Genomic DNA, 21,322 nt, shown 5'->3' with positions numbered 1-21,322 from the left:
CACCACCTGGTCCCGGAAGAGAGTGGTAGGAACCTTGGGCACATATCCAGGCCGGGTTCTCAGGATAATGTGAGAGTTGGCCGGGCCGAATTCTAAGCACGATTCGTCGATTGAAAATACATGCAGGTCCCCTACCCTCTTGATGGAGGCCAATGCAACCAGGGGTACTGTTTTCCAAGACAGAATATTTAACCCTGCTGATTGCAAAAGCTCAAAGGGCGCTCTCTGCAGTGCGGTAAGCAATCCCAAGAGGGTATCGAGTGAGGGCGAGGAGGATTCAGTCTCCTAGCAGAAGCAACATACACTTTAAGGGTGGAGGAAGACAGCCTTCGCTTCAACACAGTTTGCAGGAAGGAAAGCACTGCCTTGATCGAGCAAGAACGGGGGTTCTCCTGGTGGGAAGAACAACACTCAACGAACAGGTTCCACTTCACTGCATAGAGGCGCCTCGTAGAGGGGTGACTTTTGCACCTGACTTTGCACAGTTTCAGTGCATTCATGCCGATCCCCTCGGTCAGGAGGGGAGAGAGAGAGAGCTCGTTGGCTGCACGGTTGAGCAGGTCCGGAATGTGAATGGCATGAAGCGACCTCAGATGCTTCTGACTCTAAAGGAGGAGATGGCGGGCGAATTGTGACATGCAGTGGCAGTTGTTGAGCTTATACAGCTTGCGGTCACCGCTGATCGCGCCATTCACCAACACAGAAGAGATATTTTCCAACGAAGCTCATCTGAAGTCTAATATAGCACTCTGGAGAGAACAGGAAGCTCGGCTTCGAAGCGATAGACAAATGTGCGTGCATCCGCTTCCATATTTATACCCGTGCTGCAGGGCGGGAAGCGAGATGCAAATCTCGTACACCAATGTGCATTGGCTCGTTCTGTATACACTCGAAGATGATAGGGCTCCCTGAAGTGATCCCAATTACATCGGCACCTCGAAAGGGTTTCTATTGAACTACACTGCTGTTCAAAAGTTCAAAAATATTTTTAATGTTTTTAAAATAAGTCATCTGCTCACCAAGGCTGCATTTCTTTGATTAAAAATAATAATAATAATAATAATAATATTGATAAATATTATGACAATGTAAAACAGCTGTTTTCTATGGAAGCTTGTTTCCGCCACAGAATAAAAATTAAAAAAGGTAATAATTGTGACTTTTTATCTAACAATTCTGACTTTTTATCTCAGAATTGCATGATATAAAGTCACAATTGCATGTTATAAAGTTACAATTGCAAGGAAAAAAGTCTGAATTACGAGTGTATTTCTCGCAATTCTGATTTTATATCCGGCAATTCTGAGATAAAAAGTCGCAATTATTTTTAAAATGTTTTATTCTGTGGTGGAAACAAGCTTCCATAGATTTTTATGTGAATATATAGTAAAATGTAATATATTCCTGTGATCAAAGCTGAATTTTCAGCATCATTACTCCAGTCTTCAGTATTATCAGATTTGATGCTCAAGATATAACTTTTTTTAATTATTTTATTCCGTGGCTTCCACAGACTGCTACTGCAGAACCGTCATTTTCTGCCACCAGGTAGGCTCCGCCCACAAAACATCATCGCTGTTTGCAAACACAAAACAGGACTATAGGCAGATGAGTGAGAGTCAGTGCTCACCGTTGATGTGGAGGGCGCTGTATGAGTGACTGTAGATGCTGGAGGAGTGACTGTAGACGCTGTAGGAGTGAATGTAGAAGCTTTAGGAGTGAGTGTAGACGCTGTAGGAGTGACTGTAGACGCTGTAGGAGTGAATGTAGAAGCTTTAGGAGTGAGTGTAGACGCTGTAGGAGTGACTGTAGACGCAGTAGGAGTGACTGTAGACGCTGTAGGAGTGACTGTAGACGCAGTAGGAGTGACTGTAGACGCTGGAGGAGTGACTGTAGACGCTGGAGGAGTGACTGTAGATGCAGTAGGAGTGACTGTAGATGCTGTAGGAGTGAATGTAGCTGCTGTAGGAGTGACTGTAGACACTGGAGTAGTGACTTTAGACGCTGGAGTAGTGACTTTAGACGCTGTAGGAGTGACTGTAGACGCTGTAGGAGTCACTGTAGATGCTGGAGTAGTGACTTTAGACGCTGTAGGAGTGACTGTAGACGCTGTAGGAGTCACTGTAGACACTGGAGTAGTGACTTTAGATGCTGTAGTAGTGACTTTAGAGGCTGTAGGAGTGACTGTTGACACTGTAGAAGTGACTGTAGCTGTAGGAGTGACTGTAGATGCTGGAGGAGTGACTGTAGCTGTAGTAGTGACTTTAGAGGCTGTAGGAGTGACTGTTGACACTGCAGAAGTGATTGTAGCTGTAGGAGTGACTGTAGATGCTGGAGGAGTGACTGCAGACACAGGACGAGGTGATTCTGTGGTGCTGGGAGCAGCTGTGCTGATGATGACTGTGGGAGATGTGCTCATTTCTACAGCTGTAGTAGTAGTAGTTGCAGTCGCTGATGTGAATGTGTCTGTGTCCAGGGCAGGTGTAGATGTGTATGGGGCCGTCTGGGAGGTCTTGTCTCTTGCTCTAGCTCTAGCAGAACTGGTGGCTGAATTAGAAGCAGATCTAGTATCCGTACTGGTAATAACTTCAGTAATTGCTCGGGTCGTTCTAGTTTTGAATGGCAACATTGTCTGAATATCTTTGATGATCTTTGAGCGTCTGGTTGTGGCATTTGTCAATGCGCCATCTGTGTTTGACTCTGTTAAACTACTGGTTGAGCTCTCAGTCGATGCGTGATCTGCTTCAGTGCGGATGCTGTTACCGTCCGATGGTCCTGTGTGAGAATCTAAAGCGGTCTGAGCTTCAGTGCTTGCATCGGAGAAAACTGAAGGCTCAGCATCTGTTGTGGAGAGCGTGAACCCTTCCTGAGATATCGGAGGGTTATGGGTCTGCTCCGATACATCTGAGCTCATGTGAAGCCTGTTCTGGGTGATATTCTGAGGTACATGAAGGGTTCTGGTCACCATCAGAGCGGTGGAGGACATATCGGTGCCATCGTAGGGTGATTCTGTCTCCAGCGTTTGAGTGTAGTTCTCCTTAAGGTCAGTTTCGGCTGTGAATGCCGTCAGATCACCTAGATCAGTGGTGGCGGTCCGTTTTGTTCTGCTTCTGATGGTGTGCTGGGTCATGAGAGGGACTGTCCGAGTGGTGATTTCCCCTGTGGATTTCACTGTTGAAACTGTGGATGGGCCTGATGGAAAGAGATTGATGTTAGCATTATGCAGCATGTGCTTTTCAAACATAAACCATAATGAAGTTGATGGGCACCAAATGGTAATTCCTTAATTAACAGGTCTTTTTTCTTGAGTTGTTTATAATGGTGCAAAACCAATGGAGGCTTGTTTCCACTTTAGAATAAAAAAAAAAACTTTTGTTCTCACAATTGAGAGTTTACATCTCACAATTCTGACTTTATAACACACAATTGGGAGATATAAAGTCAGAATTGCATGATATAAAGTCGCAATTGCGTGCTATAAAGTCAGAATTCCATGATATAAAGTCACAATTGTGTGTCATAAAGTCAGAATTGAGTGATATAAAGTTGCAATTGTGTGTTATATAGTAAGAATTGCATGATATAAAGTCACAATTGAGTGTTATAAAGTCAAAATTGTGAGATGTAAACTCGCAATTGTGGAATAAAAAGTCACAATTATCATTTAAAATGTTTTATTCTGTTGCGGAAACAAACTTCCACAAGATCCAGCAAGTCAGAATCATGGAAAAAAACGCCTCGGTTCCGACTATGAGCTCGGTTCCGACTATGAGCTCGGTTCCCTGAAGAGGGAAAGAGACGCTGCATCGATTGACGCTGTGGGAACGCTTTGCGTGATGACGTCTTAAAGCACATGTGAAATCAGTCCAATGGTGTGGCGGAACGTCAGAGGCGGTTGAAGTCATGAACCAGGAAACTATAAAGCCTGCCCAAAAAAAAAAACAGCACTAGCTTCGTAAAAGTCTGAAGTCGCTGACTTAAGTCGTAGGAGATATGGCAAGGTGACGCAGCGTCTCAGGGAACCGAGGTTACGGTCATAACCGAGGCATTCCCTTTCAAGAGAACTCACGCTGCGATCAATTGACGCTGTGGGAACATCTATACCAACGCCACCATAGCGAGAAGTGGCTGTCCTGTGTGAAATCGAGAGTACCTGGGACCTTGGTGTAGAGTCAAGGTTCAAAGAGTAGAACCTTAGAATCACAGACATCTTGGAGGGCAACTCGTGAAATAAGGGCCTTGGAGGCCGCCATACTCCTAGTAGAGTGGGATCAGACAGCCATAGATGAATGTCGATGTGCGACCGACTCATAAGAACGTGAGATAGCCTCGACCACCCACTTGCTCATTCTCTGCTTTGATGCTGGGGACCCTTTGTTAGGGGGACCGAAACACACAAACAACTGTTCAGATTTACAACACAGGGCAGCTCTGTGGATGTAAGCATCTAGCGCCTTTCCTAGTCCTAATTTTGAAAAGGAGGAGGACAGAAGGCCTGCAGCACAATATATCAAGCCACATTAGTGGGGACCATAGGAACATAGCCTAGTCTAGGGTGAAGAAACGCTTTGACCATACCAGGTTTAAATTCCAAGCACGAGGATGAGACCGACAGTACTTGCAAATCTCCTATTCTTTTGAGAGAAGGGATAGCGAAGAGGAACAAAGCTTTCAAGGTCAGAAGCTTGTCTGGAACCACCTCAATGAGCTCGAAGGGAGCCAGGGCAAGGCCTTGAAGGACAATGGCCAGATCCCATGTCAGCACCCTGGTGCGAACTGCAGGCGTTCAATGTACCATGTTCAATGTATCCATGTACCATACAGAGCTCAGAGGAGTCTCTGTCGTTAGCGTCTTGCGACGACAAGAAGCTCCTAACACAGGGCCTTGGGACAGGAACCAAGGTTTTTTCCTCATAACCAGGGCACGTAAGCATCGCCACGTGACCCTGATCATGCGAAAGGGGTTGCCCCTCGAGGAAAACCCTATGGTCCTGAGCCACCACTGCACGGCCTAATGTACAGCTGGCCAAAAGGTATCACGTTGGACGCCTCTGCAATCAGACCCAACAGTCTCTGAAACTGTTTCACAGTGAGTGACTGGCCTAGCTTTATTCTTTTCACGGCCGAAAGGATGGACTCTATGCGTGCCGGTGAGAGGCATGCCGGCATTGACATTGAGTCCCAAACCACACCAAGAAAAGTGGTCCTCTGTAGTGGAGAAAGCTCACTCTTTTCGGCATTTAGCTGAAACACCAGCTCTTTCATGTGGGCGAGAACGACATCTCCTTTCGAACTGCCAACTGATGAGACTGAGCCAGAATCAACCAATCGGCGATGTAGTTCATGATGTGAATACCCTGCAGGCCGTAGTGGGGCCAGAGCTGCATCTACGCATTTCGTGAAAGTGCGGGGTGATAGTGTTAGGCTGAATGGAAGAACTCGATATTGGTATGCTTTGCCCCGAAAGCAAACCTCAGGAACTTCCAGTGATATGGAAGGATGGAGATGTGGAACTATGCGTCCTTGAGATCTATCGTGACAAAGGCTTGTGGGCTTTTGAAGGGACTTTTGTTTGGCTTTGTTTGAGCTGGCTTTAGATGTTTGGGGCTGCTCCTGCTCAGCAGCACCGGAGATTTGAGAGTGACAGGGGAAGAGTTTCTGGAATGCAACCGCCTGTTTGGCTGCCTGCTGGAACCTCTCAACGACTGAATTTACAGCGTCGCCGAAGAGGCCAGAAAATGACAGGGGTGCATTCATAAGGAAGTTCTTATCTTTTTCCCTTATATTACTTAGATTGAGCCACAGATGCCTCTCAGTGGCCACCTGGGCTGCCATAGAGCGGCCGATGGTTTTAGCTGTCTCCTTGGTGGCCCTGAGAGATCTGTGGTACGCAAACTGTGTCAGGGCCAATTCCCCCGCACTCATCCATATCTCCTAACACTACAGCTTGGAAGGCCTGCAGCAGTGATATAGTGTGAAGGCATGCTGCAGCCTGACCAGCAGCTGAATAAGCTTTTCACTTTTCTTCCTGGCTTAGTGGGCACTTACTGAAAACACAGAAGCTGGCGTTGCTTTGTTTTGGGCAGGCTTTATAGTTTCCTGGTTCGTGACGTCACCTGCCTCTGACTTTCCGTCACACCATTGGACTGGTTTCTCATGTGCTTCAAGATGTCATCGTTGCAAAGCGTTCCCACAGCGTCAATCGACGCAGTGCGAGTTCCCTTGAAAGGTATTAGACTGTAGGCCTGATCACTGTTCGATCATGCCAAATGCCAAAAGCAAGTCAAAACAGCCTAAATGTTACTTCTATAGGCACGTGTTAACAGATGGCAGCTTGTTTCAGCCACTGAATAAAAAAGAATAAGAATGCTCTACTTTTTCTCTCAGAATTGTGAGTTTCTCACAATTCTGACTTTATTTCTCGCAATTCCGAGTAAGGATGAACTCAAGATATTAAGATATTAAGTCACAATTGTGAGGAAAAAACTAGCAATTACTTTTTTTTTATTCCATGGTACAAGCTTCCATAGACAAAAGTGAAGATGTGATGGCAGGAGAGTCAGCTGACCTGTGTCGGGGCAGAGAGATGCGGTCACCTGTCGGCCCTCAGAGTCCACTGTCATCATAGACCAGTTGGAGTACTTCTGCCCGGAGCGCACCACCACCCGCACGCCCTGCTTCTTCAGGAACAGCGGCGTCTCTGCCAGTCCGAAGATCCCTGGGCTGTCGTAGCACGTCCACGCTGGTGCGGTGTGGCAGTCGCTGAGCTTGACCAGGCGAGCGTGGCGCGGGACACCGGCGCTCGGATCGGCCCACAGGCACCGGGACAGCAGCGTGTGGTTCAGTCTCCTGTCGCCGGTCCAGGTCCACTGCTGAGACGGGTCGCTCTCATCACACATCTTCAGCACCACCACGCTCACTTGTGCGCTCAGACACAAGCCTTTATTAGTGTGTGCGATCAGAAAGCCACCTGCCAGGAGAGAAAACTTTTGATCATCTGAGTAAATCACTAACACTTTGGTATGGGTGCACTAATATGCATTAATTCATTCTTAAAGTTCCCCTGTAGTCAAAAATGTTATCCCTTAAAACTCATCTTTGATCACCAAAAATACATATTTAAATGTTTTTTCCTTGAAAAAATTTCTTCATGGCTTAAAATAGCTTGACTGTAACTCGACACCCTTGCCTCATTTAGTAGTTGCGGTTCTATGAATATGCAAATGAGCCCCGCCTCCACTCACTCACTCAGCTCAGAGATCCACTCGTTGACGATCACACCGAAAAATGTCCATCAGGGGACTTCTGGCATAGGCCTACTCTTTTCAACATACTTTGGGACACACTTATTTTAATCTCACATTAGGATGTATAGTATGGACACTGAGAGAGTTTTTTTGAGACTGTCTTTGGTTCACTGCAGTTTCAAGGAGAAAATACACAGCAATGGTGTTGACTCATGAATTTACACATGGTTTGTCTTAAAGCATATTAAAAACACCACATAGACATATAAACAACATTAAATGCTGGATTTACACCACAGGGGGACTTTAACTAATGCACAGATTACAGTCTGACTCATAAAGAGCTAAACTAATACTGCATCAGTAACTCATAGAGAGTCTAGCTGATTTATAGATGAAGACATATAGGAATTGCTATTAATTTAATGTGTCATCATGAATTAATTCCCTATCGATATCGATAATAACTAATAGTGTAAATTAATGTGTTAATTACCAGAATGGGTCAAAGCTGACTGTGGATTTCAACTCAGTTGTCGGCTTTAATGAATCATTCTAATGATTTACAAAGATATTCTTATATTACGACTTTACAAAACCATTAATGAATGCTTTGGTTCATACATTAACTCAAGATTATTCAAGATGTGCATTAGTTAAAGATAGGCCATTTTTTATAAACACTTTTTGTAATAGGCCTACTGATTGAAACTCTCTTCACATCCTCATAGCAATCAATAATAGAAGTGGTCTAAATATTTATATATATATATATATGGGACCCAGGAATAGACTTTTGTCCTCTGTAGTGGACATTATATTTTAGTGAATTTCTCTGACACCATACATGTCACAGTTTTAATTTAATTTCTGGATGTCCTGTAAAGAGCACATTTACAGAGATATCAGATGTTTGGAGGTTTCAGTAGGACAACATCTCCTCCATGGTCTTTAAAAATGACTGACATTAATTTAGTGATCAAATGCAGCACTCTTCTGGAAATATGCATATGGATACTTTTCAAATTGTATTTCATAAATCAACATCTCAGGAAAACGTTATGGGGTTTCTAATCAAAATATGACTTTATGTTACAAAAAAGAGCATGGATTTCATACATGTCCACTGTAGAGGACACCAGGACTTAAAGCATGTTTATCAGGCATTTTGGGAGACACAACAAGTGAATAGAGAAAGAAATTATACATCAATATTCTTAGGAAATATTAGATGTTATTATGAAATATGAAAATGTTGCCAGATATTTCTCCCATTATTACACTTCTTTTTTCATTACATGTATCCCCAAGAACACAATAATATGCAAATTAGATACAGAGATACATTGTATTGAATGGGACTACGCATGTATGGCCTTTTTACCCACATATTGCATAAAGTAAAATTGTATATCAATTAAATCCATTCTATAACATAGTTGAGAATCATCTTTATACAAAGTTTGGTTTAAAAAAAAACCCTGAAACCTAAAAATTGATTGGTGAATAAGAAAATAATCCCATTGTTTTTGCCTATACATGTCATTTTAATTTTTTGAACAACTGAGTCCTGGTGTCCACTTGTGAGTACATAGCATAACATATGAATAAAATATCCTCACTGAAATCGCCTAGCATGAATAATATATATTAGTACACTCGTATTGAAAAGTGTTACTAATATCCCTGAATATTATCTCAATCCCGGGGAAGATTGTCATAATCTAAAGTTGTGATTTCTTATGGATTTATGCAAATACCCAACGTCATCATTTTGGTCACTTTGTGGTAAAGAAAGTCTGAGGTGATAAAGTCTTACAGACTCCATCACAATAATTTCACGATCAGCATCCAAGATAGGATCTGTATATAGTGGGTGTTTTATAGACTTTTCAGCATATTTAGAAGCCATTCAGAAGGAGTTTTTCCATTACACGGCGCTACTTTTCCATTGTTTTTCACTGTAACCGCGCGCTAGACGGACGTGTTTGACCTCTGCGCTCAGCTCTCGCGTCTCAGCGTCTTGCGGACGGCACGGCTTTCTAAAAACATGCGCTCCAGTTAAAGGAAGCTCAACTTTTCTAGACCTTTCGCTTTTTTCCCATTGCACTGCGTCTCGTGCGTTCTATGTGAAAGGAATAGTTCACTTAAAAATGAAAATTTTGTCATCATTTACTCTCCCTCAAGTTGTTCCAGACCTGTATAAATTCTTTCTTCTGCTGAACACAAGGGAAGATATTTTGAAGAGTGTCGGTAACCAGACAGTTGATGAACCCCATTGACTTATATAGTATTTTTTTCCTACTATGGAAGACAATAGGGTCCATTAACTGTCTGGTTACCGACACTCTTCAAAATATCTTCCCTTGTGTTCAGCAGAAGAAAGATATTCATACAGGTCTGGAACAACTTGAGGGTGAAAGATGACAGTTGACACATTAGAAATGAAAGTTGTGGATTAATAATGAGTGAAATCAGTCAGATCTGTGGTGAGTTTTAGTCTTCAGGCCTCGTCCCGATACCAGAGCTGATGAAACAACAGCGACACACACTCACTATTACAGTCCAGCACAGCGAACGCATCCCGACTCGAGTTAGCTGATCATATCATTCTGCTTTACAGTCACTGATCTTAACATGACTGATAGATGAAGCTTCTGTGTGAAGATTGAGAGATTTATTGTGTTGAGATTGGCAAGATTAAAGTAACTATTTACAATATGATATAATATAATATAATAATAGCACAAGGTTTCATTAGTTAACTACTTAGTTAACAAGAACTCAGAATGAACAATACTTCCACAGATTTTTATTAATCTTAGTTAATATTAATTTCTACATTTAATAATACATTATTAAAATCAAAAGATGTATTTGTTAACATTAATGCACTGTGAACTAGCATGAACAAACAACGAACAACTGTATTTTTACTAACTAATACTAACAAAGATTAATTTATCTTTGCCGAAAAAACATTATATAATGTTACATAATGACATTGCCAACAATTATAATGTACATACTAATAATAATTAATGTAATACTGTTATGAATGTATACTGTTAATGTTCAGCTAACCTGCTGTAGTTATAGTTTCAACAGTTCAACGCAGATCAGGTTTCCGCTTGGATTTTCCCTATAACCAACTAATTCAACACGCCAGAAGAGTAAAGACTTCTAAATAATATTAATACTCACTCAACGCAGAGAAACGCTCCAGTGTGAATAAGATGAGGACGAGCGTGTCCATGTTCCTGGCTGTGGGCTTCTCTGAGCTGAACTGAGAGTTTGGGCGCTCCGGAGGAAACTCTCTTTCAGGGGAAGGAAAAGTCACTGACCGGCGTTTCCTTCTATTCAATAGTGTGAGGCTAGTGACATTACAGGGATCTTTACACGCAAACGCCTCAGACGCCAGCCTGGGACACCATGACACGCACGCCATCTCTGCTGGAATCAGTGCTATTAAACACTGGTGTCTGAACCTGAGTCTGTGTCGACACTGGGCTCTGCTTGGCATGTTTGAAACACACAGTATAATGGAAGTTCAGTCCAGTTGAAGACAGTGGAAGATCTTCAGATCATCACAGATCTCTATTACCTTCAGGAAACACAATGGCTGAGCACACATTCCTCCTCACCACAACACACACACACACACACACACACGGTCTTTGCTGACAAATTCAGTGTATTAAATGTATTTAATGAATAACATGCGTGAACTGTGATAGTCATGTTGTGTTGTATTTAACAGAGGCCCAGTTCTCGGTCGCCATAAACTCGCTGGACTGGGTTCTGAGTGAGCACCAGTGGCCTTCCTGCTTTACTTGGACAACATCAGACTTCAGTAAAGGGGAAACACACAGGTGTTTTAACTAATCAGTTTTAGGGATGAGAGCGGCTCCAGACCTGCCTGGGGCCCTGACCCGTGAGCCATGTAAACCATTAGCCATTACCTGACACCCCAGTGCTCCCAGTACAATCCTCCCTGACACCCCAGTGCTCCCAGTACAATCCTCCCTCCTTTAAATAGGGCTTACTGAAAATGTAATTTGTGATATCAGAAACAGACATTATTACTAGAAAAGGGACATTCTTAATATCAAGAATGCGCTTCTTGCACAACTACTTCCGCGCTCTATGTATTACATATCACTCGTTTCCGGTTATGGCAATGGCTATCGCGGCTACTTACAAAACAACAAGCAAAGCCCCATCAAGCAAGCTGGAGAAAGGTTTTAAATTGTATGCCGCCTTGTATATACACGGTTACGAGGGTAAGAAAAGTTTTCAATGCTATGACTGTTAGCTAGCATCTACACTGTAAAAAATATTTTTGCAATTTAGTTATTTCAACTTATTTTTGTGAGTAGAGATAACTAGATTGTCCAGACAACAAGAAATTTTAAGTTTTCTTGTCCTCAACTAGACTGAAAGTTGAATGAACAACTTAAATTGTTATTTTAACTCAAAAATGTATGTTTAAACAACTGCACTAGATTTTCTGTTGAATTAACAAGTATAATTGTTATTTTAACTTATAAATGTAAGTTGAAACAACTGCACTAAATTTTCTGCTGGTTTTACTTCAATTATACTCTAATGAAGTATAAATAACTTTAATAGAAGTAAATTTACTTTGTAAACTAAACTTAGTAAACTAAACTTAATTTATCTATATATCTTGCTGTCTGGTAGATTGCATTAAAACCTAAACGTTTTATGAATTTTATTTTAGTGTGTAGCCTACATTAAAAACATTACTGTTATTTACAATTATGAGCACAGATTAATTAAATTACACAAAAAATTTGTCTAGCTGTTTCAGTTTTTATTCATGGTCAGATTCAATCCATGGGCGGATCTGAGCGATTCGTGAAAATGAAACTCAAGATGATTCGGTGAATCATTTTTTTTCTCTGAGAATTTTTGAGAGAAGCCCGCGGAAGCCGGATGATTTTCCATGTGGTTGGACCTTACGTGTCTTCAGGAGTGATACAGAGCAAGTGTGACGTTTTATATTGTGAAAGTGGATGCAAGGTTTTAGTTTGTTTAAGATTTATTTTATCTTTTTCGAGTTTTTGCACATAGAAGATTCGCTGATTTTTTTACTTCCTGTGTTCAAGTTACATTCAAGTTGATTAAAAGCTGCTCGTTCACCAACCGGACCGAACCGGAATTTTGTGTTAGTTTTTTTTTTACCTCAGTTTCATCTCAGTTGCAGAGCGCCAGATATAGGTAGTTTTTACCACAATCTTTGAATAAAAAAAAGTAACTGTCAAATTGAATCGATATGGGTGATATAAATAGCAAGTAATACTTCTGTGGTTTGAAATGTCACGGTTTTCATTAACGTTATTACTATTCAGTGTTTGGATTTTGCCGGCCTCGCGCCATTTCGATGCGCTTTTGGTCATGTTTTAAGAAATCTTGACAATAGGGTGAATTAGTCACGATGTTGTCACGAATTTAAGATCAGTTGATCACGCGCGTGAACTCAGTAATCGATTACTTTGGACTTCAACCGAAAACAGGATGTAAACACAGGTATTTGCGCTGGCTTAAATAACATCATTTTTATTCATATCTTTCACATCTACTGCAGTCAGATTCACTCGCGTTCACTCAGAAGGAATCACTCACATTGGCTGTGCACTTGTAATGACACATCAAGGATGTTAAGAGGCTAAAAGCAGGTTTAGTACTTGCCCCATTGAAGTCAACAGGGTGCAAATTTTAAAAATAGAATAACTCGGTGTAGGCAACACAGATTTTTGTCGTTGTTCTCTGTACTGACAGCACTCCAAATGTACAAAAAAATGAGCTCAATGTTAAAATTGACCGGAGTTCTCCTTTAATGTCAATACATTGCATTACATATTGCTTTATTGCAGATTTGTAACTGAACTGACTGGGAGACTAGATAATCATTGTCTTGATTTAAAAGTATGTGCTATAATGAGGAGTGCCATCACACACATACTGTACTGGTGTACTGGTATATTGTACTGGTCCCCACAGGTGTTTCTGCTGGAAAGTGCGCGTTTCATTTCGTGCACGCGCATATGTTAACGCGTTTAGTTTATAAACAAACACCGTTGCCCTTTGTCGTTTATCAAACGTAATAAATAGATGTATTCCACTCTCACTTTTTTGTCAGGCACAAAGTCACAGAACAGCCCTGGAAGTGGCCGACATTAGCTAACAAGACAGAAGACACAGAATGAGCAAAAGATGCCCGGGTTAGACAGACAGACTAGACTAGAGAGAGATACTCAACTTAACTTTACTGTTCTCTGCTGACATCAGACTGGGAGAGGAGAGAACACAAGTCTGCCTGATCGCTGTTCCCAAAATTCACTCTCATGGTGTGTTTTTTCTCTCTCTTTTTGTGACCAGAAGGACAGTCCCTTTAATTATCTCATCGGTGTTGTAAGCTGTGATTGACGCTTTGCCACGAGGGGGAGGCGGGGCCGTGAGTAATTTGCGGGGCCCTACACATATGCGTACTGCGTATCGGCTGATCGGCTCTAATGAGAGGTCAGAGGTCGACGACGACCGATAGTGGATTTGACCAATACCGATACCGTACATGCCGAAAACCAATTATTCAACCGATATTTAAAAAAATGGATACTGGATTAAAAACAAACATAACACTAAAACAGTGCTGAACTGAAATGTGCTAAATTAAATAAATGTATAAATATGAATATATTACAATGAGAAGTTCTACAGAACAAACTCTACAGAAAATAAATTAAACATTAAAATATTACGTTTCTTTAGCAATAACCTAGAAACATAATGTAAATTTCATAGGCAACACCTTGCAAGTTAACAAGGGTGTATTATAGCTTTCATGAACTGTATGCATTACGCAATACAATATACGTTTTTACTGCATGTATTAATATTTGAGCAATACAATTGTACCTTGATCAATCATGTTAGTTCATAGTACGGATGGATACCCATAGTTTTTTTATGGATAAAAAACCAATACGCCACCATCATTGTACTATCCTTAAGAAATATAATTTAATGTATTTTGAGAGCTTTAGTAATTTTAGCTTTCTTAAATTAATTCACAAGTGCATTAATCATTTAGCACCTGAGCCATTAAGTTCATTTATTGAGAGACAAAGCAGCACTCGAGTCACTAGGAGTTTCACAAATCATGACTGTAAAATACCATCCTGCAGGACCAGCTTTAGTCAGACCACCTTCTCTGTGAAGAGCTCCAAACTCTGGAACTCATTACCATCGGACATCAAGACTGTACTGGACTTTAAAGTGTTTACTTCCAGGCTAAAAAACTGGTTAAAAACAAACCAAAAGTGTACTCATTTTTTATTATTGTAAGTAGGTAAGAGTTGTATATGATATGCATGTCTATACATCATGTTTATATATATATTTTTTGAGGTAGTGTAGTATGTCAATTTTAGGGGGAAATTTCTACTGTGTATAAAGGCCCAACCAGGGACAGGAGTTGTTAATATATCATGTTTATATTGTTTTAAATTGAAATAGTGAAGTATGTAAATGTTATTGTGTCTAAAAGCCCAACCAGGGACAGGAGTTGAAGATGAGCTTCTGCTATAAACTTTCTATGCAGCACTTCAGTGACAAGCTTTGCTTTGACACTATGTTTGTTTGCATTGTCCCTGTCAAATAAATAAAATAAAATAAATAAAAATACATCAGGTGATAACAGATAAAAAACATTTTACTTAATGTTGAAATTAACAAATGAATAGGCTAATTGTTTTACAACATTTATTAGCCTAAGTTAATGCTAAAAATGGAATCTTATTGTAAAGTGTTTCCATTTCATATAAATCGATGGCCATCTTTACATATCTGCAAAGGCCAGAGCATTAAAAGTACATGGCCTATATTACATGTATATTCTCTCACTTTATTTGCTTCTACTTTAGAACACGTGATGATTATCTAATCATCGTAATGTGTAGTGATAAAAAAAGAACTGAATCGAATGCGTTTATGATTAGTTTATGTAGCCTGCATGAACATATCAATGTTGAGAGAGCAATCACGTCACTAGCTTTAAATATGAAACTTCACTGGCTAATGAATGCATACAAGTGACCAGCTGGATATATAAACTAATGGAAATAGACGGTAACAATTGTGACATAAAACATTTGGGTCAGGTCTGCATGTGTTCAGTAGTGTGTTATGTGTCCTCTAGAGGGCGCTCTCGCTCTGTGTAATGCCTGCAGTCTCTTCTTAGCGCGCTCGTATTGTAGCCTATGGGAAATCCAGACCTATCTGAAAGATTATGGTCTGGCGTCGACTAATGAAGATCGGCCAGCTCGAGGGGCGGCACCAAGCATGCATTTGAAAATCTCACTGCACGCAATTGGATAACACTACGACCAATCACAACAATAAACTCCATTCGCTAGTGCAAGTACAAAGGTCAATTTGAGTGAAAATGCAGTGGAGTAACAAATAGCCTATGTCTTATGTTTTATGTACCATGTAACCTTTGAACAAATACCAAATCTAGTGCATACAAATGCATATCTGTCTGATTATGATTGTGAGACACTTCCCGGGAGAATATGTTTTATAATATGTTTATAAACATTTTACAAAAGAAAACCTTTTGGAAACCAAAAGGTTAATTATAGATAAAGTAAGACAGAAACACACCTGTTCACCGGTCCTTTTCCTCAGATGTAGGTAAAGGCAAGTTTCAGATCAGGGCTTCTCCCAGGAGACTAGCGCTATATTAATCCTCTAGCTTCTGCTGTTCTAGAAGAGGAAGATGCTCAACTGCATTTGTGAGAAAATCGAGCCGAGAGATCTCATAAAAAGCCAAGTGTCTCACAATCATAACTGACATTCTCATTTATTTATGGAGAACGAAAGGAAAAGACTCGTTCAGTAAATGTATAGGCTTCATGTTCAGTGTAAAATGTGCTGTATTGCTGTACTCTTCGACAATAAAGGCCAGTGTCATGTATACTGGTGGTTGTATGGAATAATATTTTACAAAGGTTTAGAGGAAATAAAAAAGCTAATATAACTCATAAATAAAAAACATTTAATATTTAATAACATTAAAAAAAATTTTTTAAATGTTAAATTATTTCTACTCAATTTTATTTGTTAATGTACCAGATGCAGTTACTAAGATTTACTTAATTATTTTACTTGCATTTACTCAATACATACAGTATATTTCATTGATTTCACAGCTTTAATATTTACAAAAAAAATTTGAGTGTAAAAATGTTTTACCAAAAAAATTTAGTAAAAAATAGTTCAACTTTTTAGTGTGTGAATACTAAGTGCTAATCTGTCTAGATATGCAGTAAACATTATGCAAAAGAAAACCTTAAGAAGGCTAATTATAGATAAAGTAAGACAGAAACACACCTTTCCTCAGCTGTAGGCAAAGGCAAGTTTCAGAGCAGGGCTTCTCCCAGGAGACTAGCGCTATATTAATCCCCTATCATCTACTGTTCTAGAAGAGGAAGATGCTCAACTGCATTTGTGAGATCTCATAATAAGCCAAGTGTCTCACAATCATAACAGACAGATATGCATTTGTATGCACTAGATTTGGTATTTGTAAGGTTACATGCAATTTGTAGGATGGTTTGTATTTATTTGTGAAACATTATCTGGGCTCATTTATTTATATTTGTAAAACACAATATACGTGTTACTCCACTGCATTTTCACTCAGATTGACCTTTGTACTTGCACATTAGTTTCTGTTTGTTTGCGAGTCGAGTTTTCCTTTGCAAAGCAGATCGAATTTGTTTGTTTAATTATGGCACAATATTAACTCCATAAAAACTCCTTTTCTCGAGAATATTGAAGCCAAAGTTTTTAAAACGCAGTGCAGCTTGTCTAGCGCGCTAGGTTGTGCTGTGGCAGCTGCACGAACCTATGGTGAGGCGGCTAAGACGTGCGGACCAATCTGGTCTCGTCAGCGCCTGCCAGAATGTGTGTGGCTTATAGCTCTATAAACCCCCCCTCTTGCCATATAATAGGTGGGTTTGGCCATCTGGCCCCTTTGAGGAAACGCACAACTAGGTCGTTTCTCCCAGTGATTGCCCGGCCATACGAGCATGAAAAGCTGCTTACGGCCTCTACATAACTTTGAGCGTGGAGGCTTAGCATCCCGCATCCAAACCTTGTAGAAAGGAGGGCACCTTTGTCACTTTGAAGGCGCGCTTACTTCAGTACAGGTATTTAGCACCCTTTTCGGGAGGTTCCTGGATACCCGTTGAGGGGCCATACATGGAGGGCCCACAAGTCGGGACGGGGATGTCAGATTGTCCTGTTTGCCTGTGTGAGGAGATCTCTCCTCAGCGGTATCGGGCATGGGGCTGTATCCACACAGTCGAGTCCACTCGGAGAACCATAGCTTCTTCCAGAGCGGGGCTATCAAAAGCACAGTAAGACCTTCTCTTTTTTCCATGTGGGTTCCTTTCCTTCTGTATTTGGGTAACGTGTGGACCTAAGTCATAGTGAGTGCCAAGTCCTGCAACGGATGACAATGAGGGAAAGAGAAAATATATATATATTTGTATTAGTGTGCGCGCTGCATACACTATATGTCTGATAATGGGGGAGGAAAGGAATTATTAGTTATAGTGGGTAAGCTGGACAGGGGTTGGGTGGGTGTGAGCTTCTGGGCAGGACTGCCCCAGTGGGAGGCGCACAGAGAGCCATATCAATCATAAAGGTGTATTACTTGATTATCAGTGTTATTGTTAGAGGATTGGGAGGAGAGGACAGCAGGGGGACGAGAGAAAGGGTAAAAGATGTTAAATTACTGAATACCTTAAAACACTCAACACCCCTAAAGGATAATTATATATTTCAAATTATAGGGTCCCTCTTTGGAAACACTTTACTTGAAGGGGTGTGCATAAGACTGACATGACACATGTCATGAATATGAAGGAGGTTGTATGCATGTTTATGACAACTGTCATTAAGTGTCATTTATGCCATTTTAATGCAAATTTGACATTGTTTGAGATCTTGTTATGACAACTTGACATAAACCAATACAGCATAACCTGTCAGTGTCTTGGTAATGACAACTTAACACCAAGATAACATAAATTGTCATAAATATGTCATAAACATGACATAGCAGATTAATTATCAAGAAAGCACTTAGCTTTATTGGTTAGCATTACATTAAACTGTCAGGTGGTTGGTTTTGACATTGGCTGTCATGAGGCCATTATAACATTTTAATGACAAATTCAGTTTGTACCACTGTAGTTGAGGTCAAGAAAAACATTCATGACACAGTTATAATGGCCTCATGACAGCCAATGTCAAAACCAACCACATGACAGTTTAATGTAATGCTAACCAATAAAGCTAAGTGCTTTCTTGATAATTAATCTGCTATGTCATGTTTATGACATATTTATGACAATTTATGTTATCTTGGTGTTAAGTTGTCATTACCAATACACTGACAGGTTATGCTGTATTGGTTTTTGTCAAGGTGTCATAACTAAGACATCTCAAACAATGTCATAACAATGTCATAATTGAGCGAATGACACTTAATGACAGTTGTCATAAACATGCATACAACCTCCTTCATATTCATGACATCTGTCATGTCAGTCTTATGCACAGTAAAGTGTTACCCTTTCTTTCTTTTCTTTCTTTATCTTTTTTCTCTCCTCGTCTGTTCTTATACTGTTGTTTATCTATGTTTTATTTTTGTTTGTTTTATGTTCGATGTGTGTATTTTGTAGTGTCTGTATGTATTTCTGCAATAAATAAATAAAAACGAGCCTCAAAAAAGCACAAGGGAGTCTTCTCCATCACTCCTGAAGGACTCGAGCCTGCGGTCAGGGGTTGACTATCCTTACCCTAGCTCTGATAATCATATGGTTAAAGGTGTAAAAAGACACACATGATGGAGTTGTGTATTTTGTCCACGTCTACAGACATGTGTTTCTATCCCCTCCCCTTGTGTCTTAAACTCTATAAAGAGAGAGAACATCTACATTCTCCACTCTCGCCTCTTCTGACACAGAGAAATCCACAGATTCAGTTTCTGCTCTCACAGTTTGAGTTCATCATGAAACTGCTTGTTCTTCTTCTGTTGCCTTGCCTCTCTCTGAGTGAGGTGGTGCCGGGTTTTGGTGAATGCAGAAAGTTCTTTTTGGGGAATAAACCTCCTGAATTCACACCACAATGGGGCACCACAGTCAAGGAGATCTGCCAGTGTCTTCTGGACAACAACAACAATCAGCCACACAATCTTTATGCAACTTTGTACAGCACAGACTGGAGGATCCCCATCTACTCTGCGTATAAGTTTAAGGAGAGCATAGATGTTGGGAGGTGTGATCCTTGGTACATCGAACCTCAGGTAATTATTCAACTGTATATTATTGTAGTTATTGGTCACGCTTTAGGTTTCCTAAAACTACTATGTAGTTACATCAAAAAATAAAGTCCAATATAGGCTTATAGTGTTGACGTTGAGGAGGATACGGGTAATATTAGCACAGGTATGTGTGGGTTTAAGGGGTTAACAGTGTAATTGTGTAGATGTAATTACAGAAAATAATTATAGATGTAATTACATGCAGGTCATGTTTAAATACAAGTATAAAATATAAAAACATGTACCACAAAAAGTGCACTGTATCAAATTATTTATTAAAATGATAGAACATAGTTAAAGACACCTAAATTAAAGTGGGACCAGTATATTTATTTGAAATGATAATAATTAATGTGAATTTTGACTGAAAGTCTGAGTTGTTTTTTTCTCTCTCTCATGTCCTTTAGCTGGAGCTGGATGATGCTGATGCTGGGGCATGTATGGCATGTAAACAAGGAGGCAAAGACCTTAATTATCAGGCTATGAATAGTGACTATAAAGGCTCTGATAAGTTTGGCATTGGCTATCACAAAGGTCACCTCTACCCAGTTAAGCACACAGACAATCATCTCTCCATGCTGGCCACCTCCACCCTGACTAACGCCGCTCCACAGAACAAAAGTTTCAATCAGGGTAAATGGAGGGTTCATGAGGGAAAAGTTATTGAAGATCTGGAAGCCTGTGATAGAAATGTTGAGGCTTATGTGGTGACTGGTGTAGTTCCAGTTGATAAGAACTTACCAAAACTGAAAGATAGAGTGACTGTCTCAAAGTATTACTGGAGAGCCTTCTGTTGTCTACAGAAGAACAGTAAGAAACGGTACAGGGCAGGGTTACTTTGGACCTAATCAAAATGATGTAGTGGAGACATTATCAATTACAAAGCTACAGACACGGCTGGCCACAGATTACGGTGTAAATAAAATTGTAATTTTCCCAGGTCTATCAGCCCCACCACCACAACCACCCACACCACCCCCTAACCACAAAATACCCCAGGAAGTTGAAGACCCCAGCATAGATGATGGTTGTGACTAGTTTAGCCTTTAGCCTATGAGCCAAAAGTGGATGATCTGGCATCTACATCTCTGACTGGAGTTGGTAATATCTGGAATCAGATCTTCATACTCTAGATCATGACTTCATAATCCTGTCCTGCCTTTCTGTTATTTTAATGAAGATCTCCAGCCATCTTTGTCCACTTCACTGTTTCACTGTTACTGGATTAACATGTGTGTGTAATAAATGCTGGATGTGTAATCAGTTACATTTAATAAAGACTGTGTGCAAATGTGTCTTAGGATGTATTCACACCAGGAAAGTCCGCTAGTTCACCTGCTTTGGTCCAGACCAAATACAATGTTGATTTTTGTTTGTTTGGTGTGGTCTGCTTTCACACTGCTCTTTTTGCAAGTGAACCAAAATGTGTAAGCAAAACCACACGTGTGCTAAGGTCATCCATTCATTGGACAGAAATTCTCAAGCAGGAAAAGCAGGAAGTGCAAAAACAGGCAATTTATGGAGATCTTTCGCAGTGCAATTTTTATTATTTTACTGATTTGGTGTCATCAGCTACTAACGCAATATGAAGAAACTTATGAGCATCATATAATACAATGTCATCTATATGATGTTGTAATTAGGATTTTGC

At 40.4% G+C, this 21,322-nt stretch overlaps 2 protein-coding genes across 3 annotated transcripts in view; one reads left to right on the top strand and one right to left on the bottom strand.

The window, feature by feature from the left end:
* The window catches only part of ptprbl (protein tyrosine phosphatase receptor type B, like), an 85,661-nt gene extending 75,132 nt beyond the window's left edge, over positions 1-10,529 (bottom strand). For both annotated transcript variants that reach the window (XM_081356040.1, XM_081356041.1), the window contains exons 1-3: positions 10,452-10,529; positions 6,569-6,970; positions 1,631-3,192 (exon numbers count right to left, since the gene is read on the bottom strand). In XM_081356040.1, coding sequence (XP_081212166.1) covers positions 1,631-3,192; positions 6,569-6,970; positions 10,452-10,503 — 2,016 coding nt within the window. In that variant the 5' untranslated portion in view covers positions 10,504-10,529. The remainder of the gene's footprint in view (positions 1-1,630; positions 3,193-6,568; positions 6,971-10,451) is intronic.
* An 8,698-nt stretch (positions 10,530-19,227) lies between these two features.
* LOC308684665 (endonuclease domain-containing 1 protein-like) lies at positions 19,228-21,023 on the top strand (the record flags this gene model as incomplete). Its single annotated transcript, XM_081355908.1, has 2 exons — positions 19,228-19,653; positions 20,079-21,023. The coding sequence occupies 2 exons, from the start codon at positions 19,228-19,230 to the stop codon at positions 20,517-20,519; spliced, it is 867 nt and encodes a 288-aa protein (XP_081212034.1). The 3' UTR covers positions 20,520-21,023.
* Positions 21,024-21,322: the final 299 nt, after the last annotated feature.

This window comes from Scardinius erythrophthalmus (assembly GCF_964197995.2).
Source record: "Scardinius erythrophthalmus genome assembly, chromosome: 24".
Taxonomy (NCBI): domain Eukaryota; kingdom Metazoa; phylum Chordata; class Actinopteri; order Cypriniformes; family Leuciscidae; genus Scardinius; species Scardinius erythrophthalmus.
Note: the sequence above shows the minus strand (reverse complement) of the source record. Positions and strands in the feature narration are given on the sequence as shown.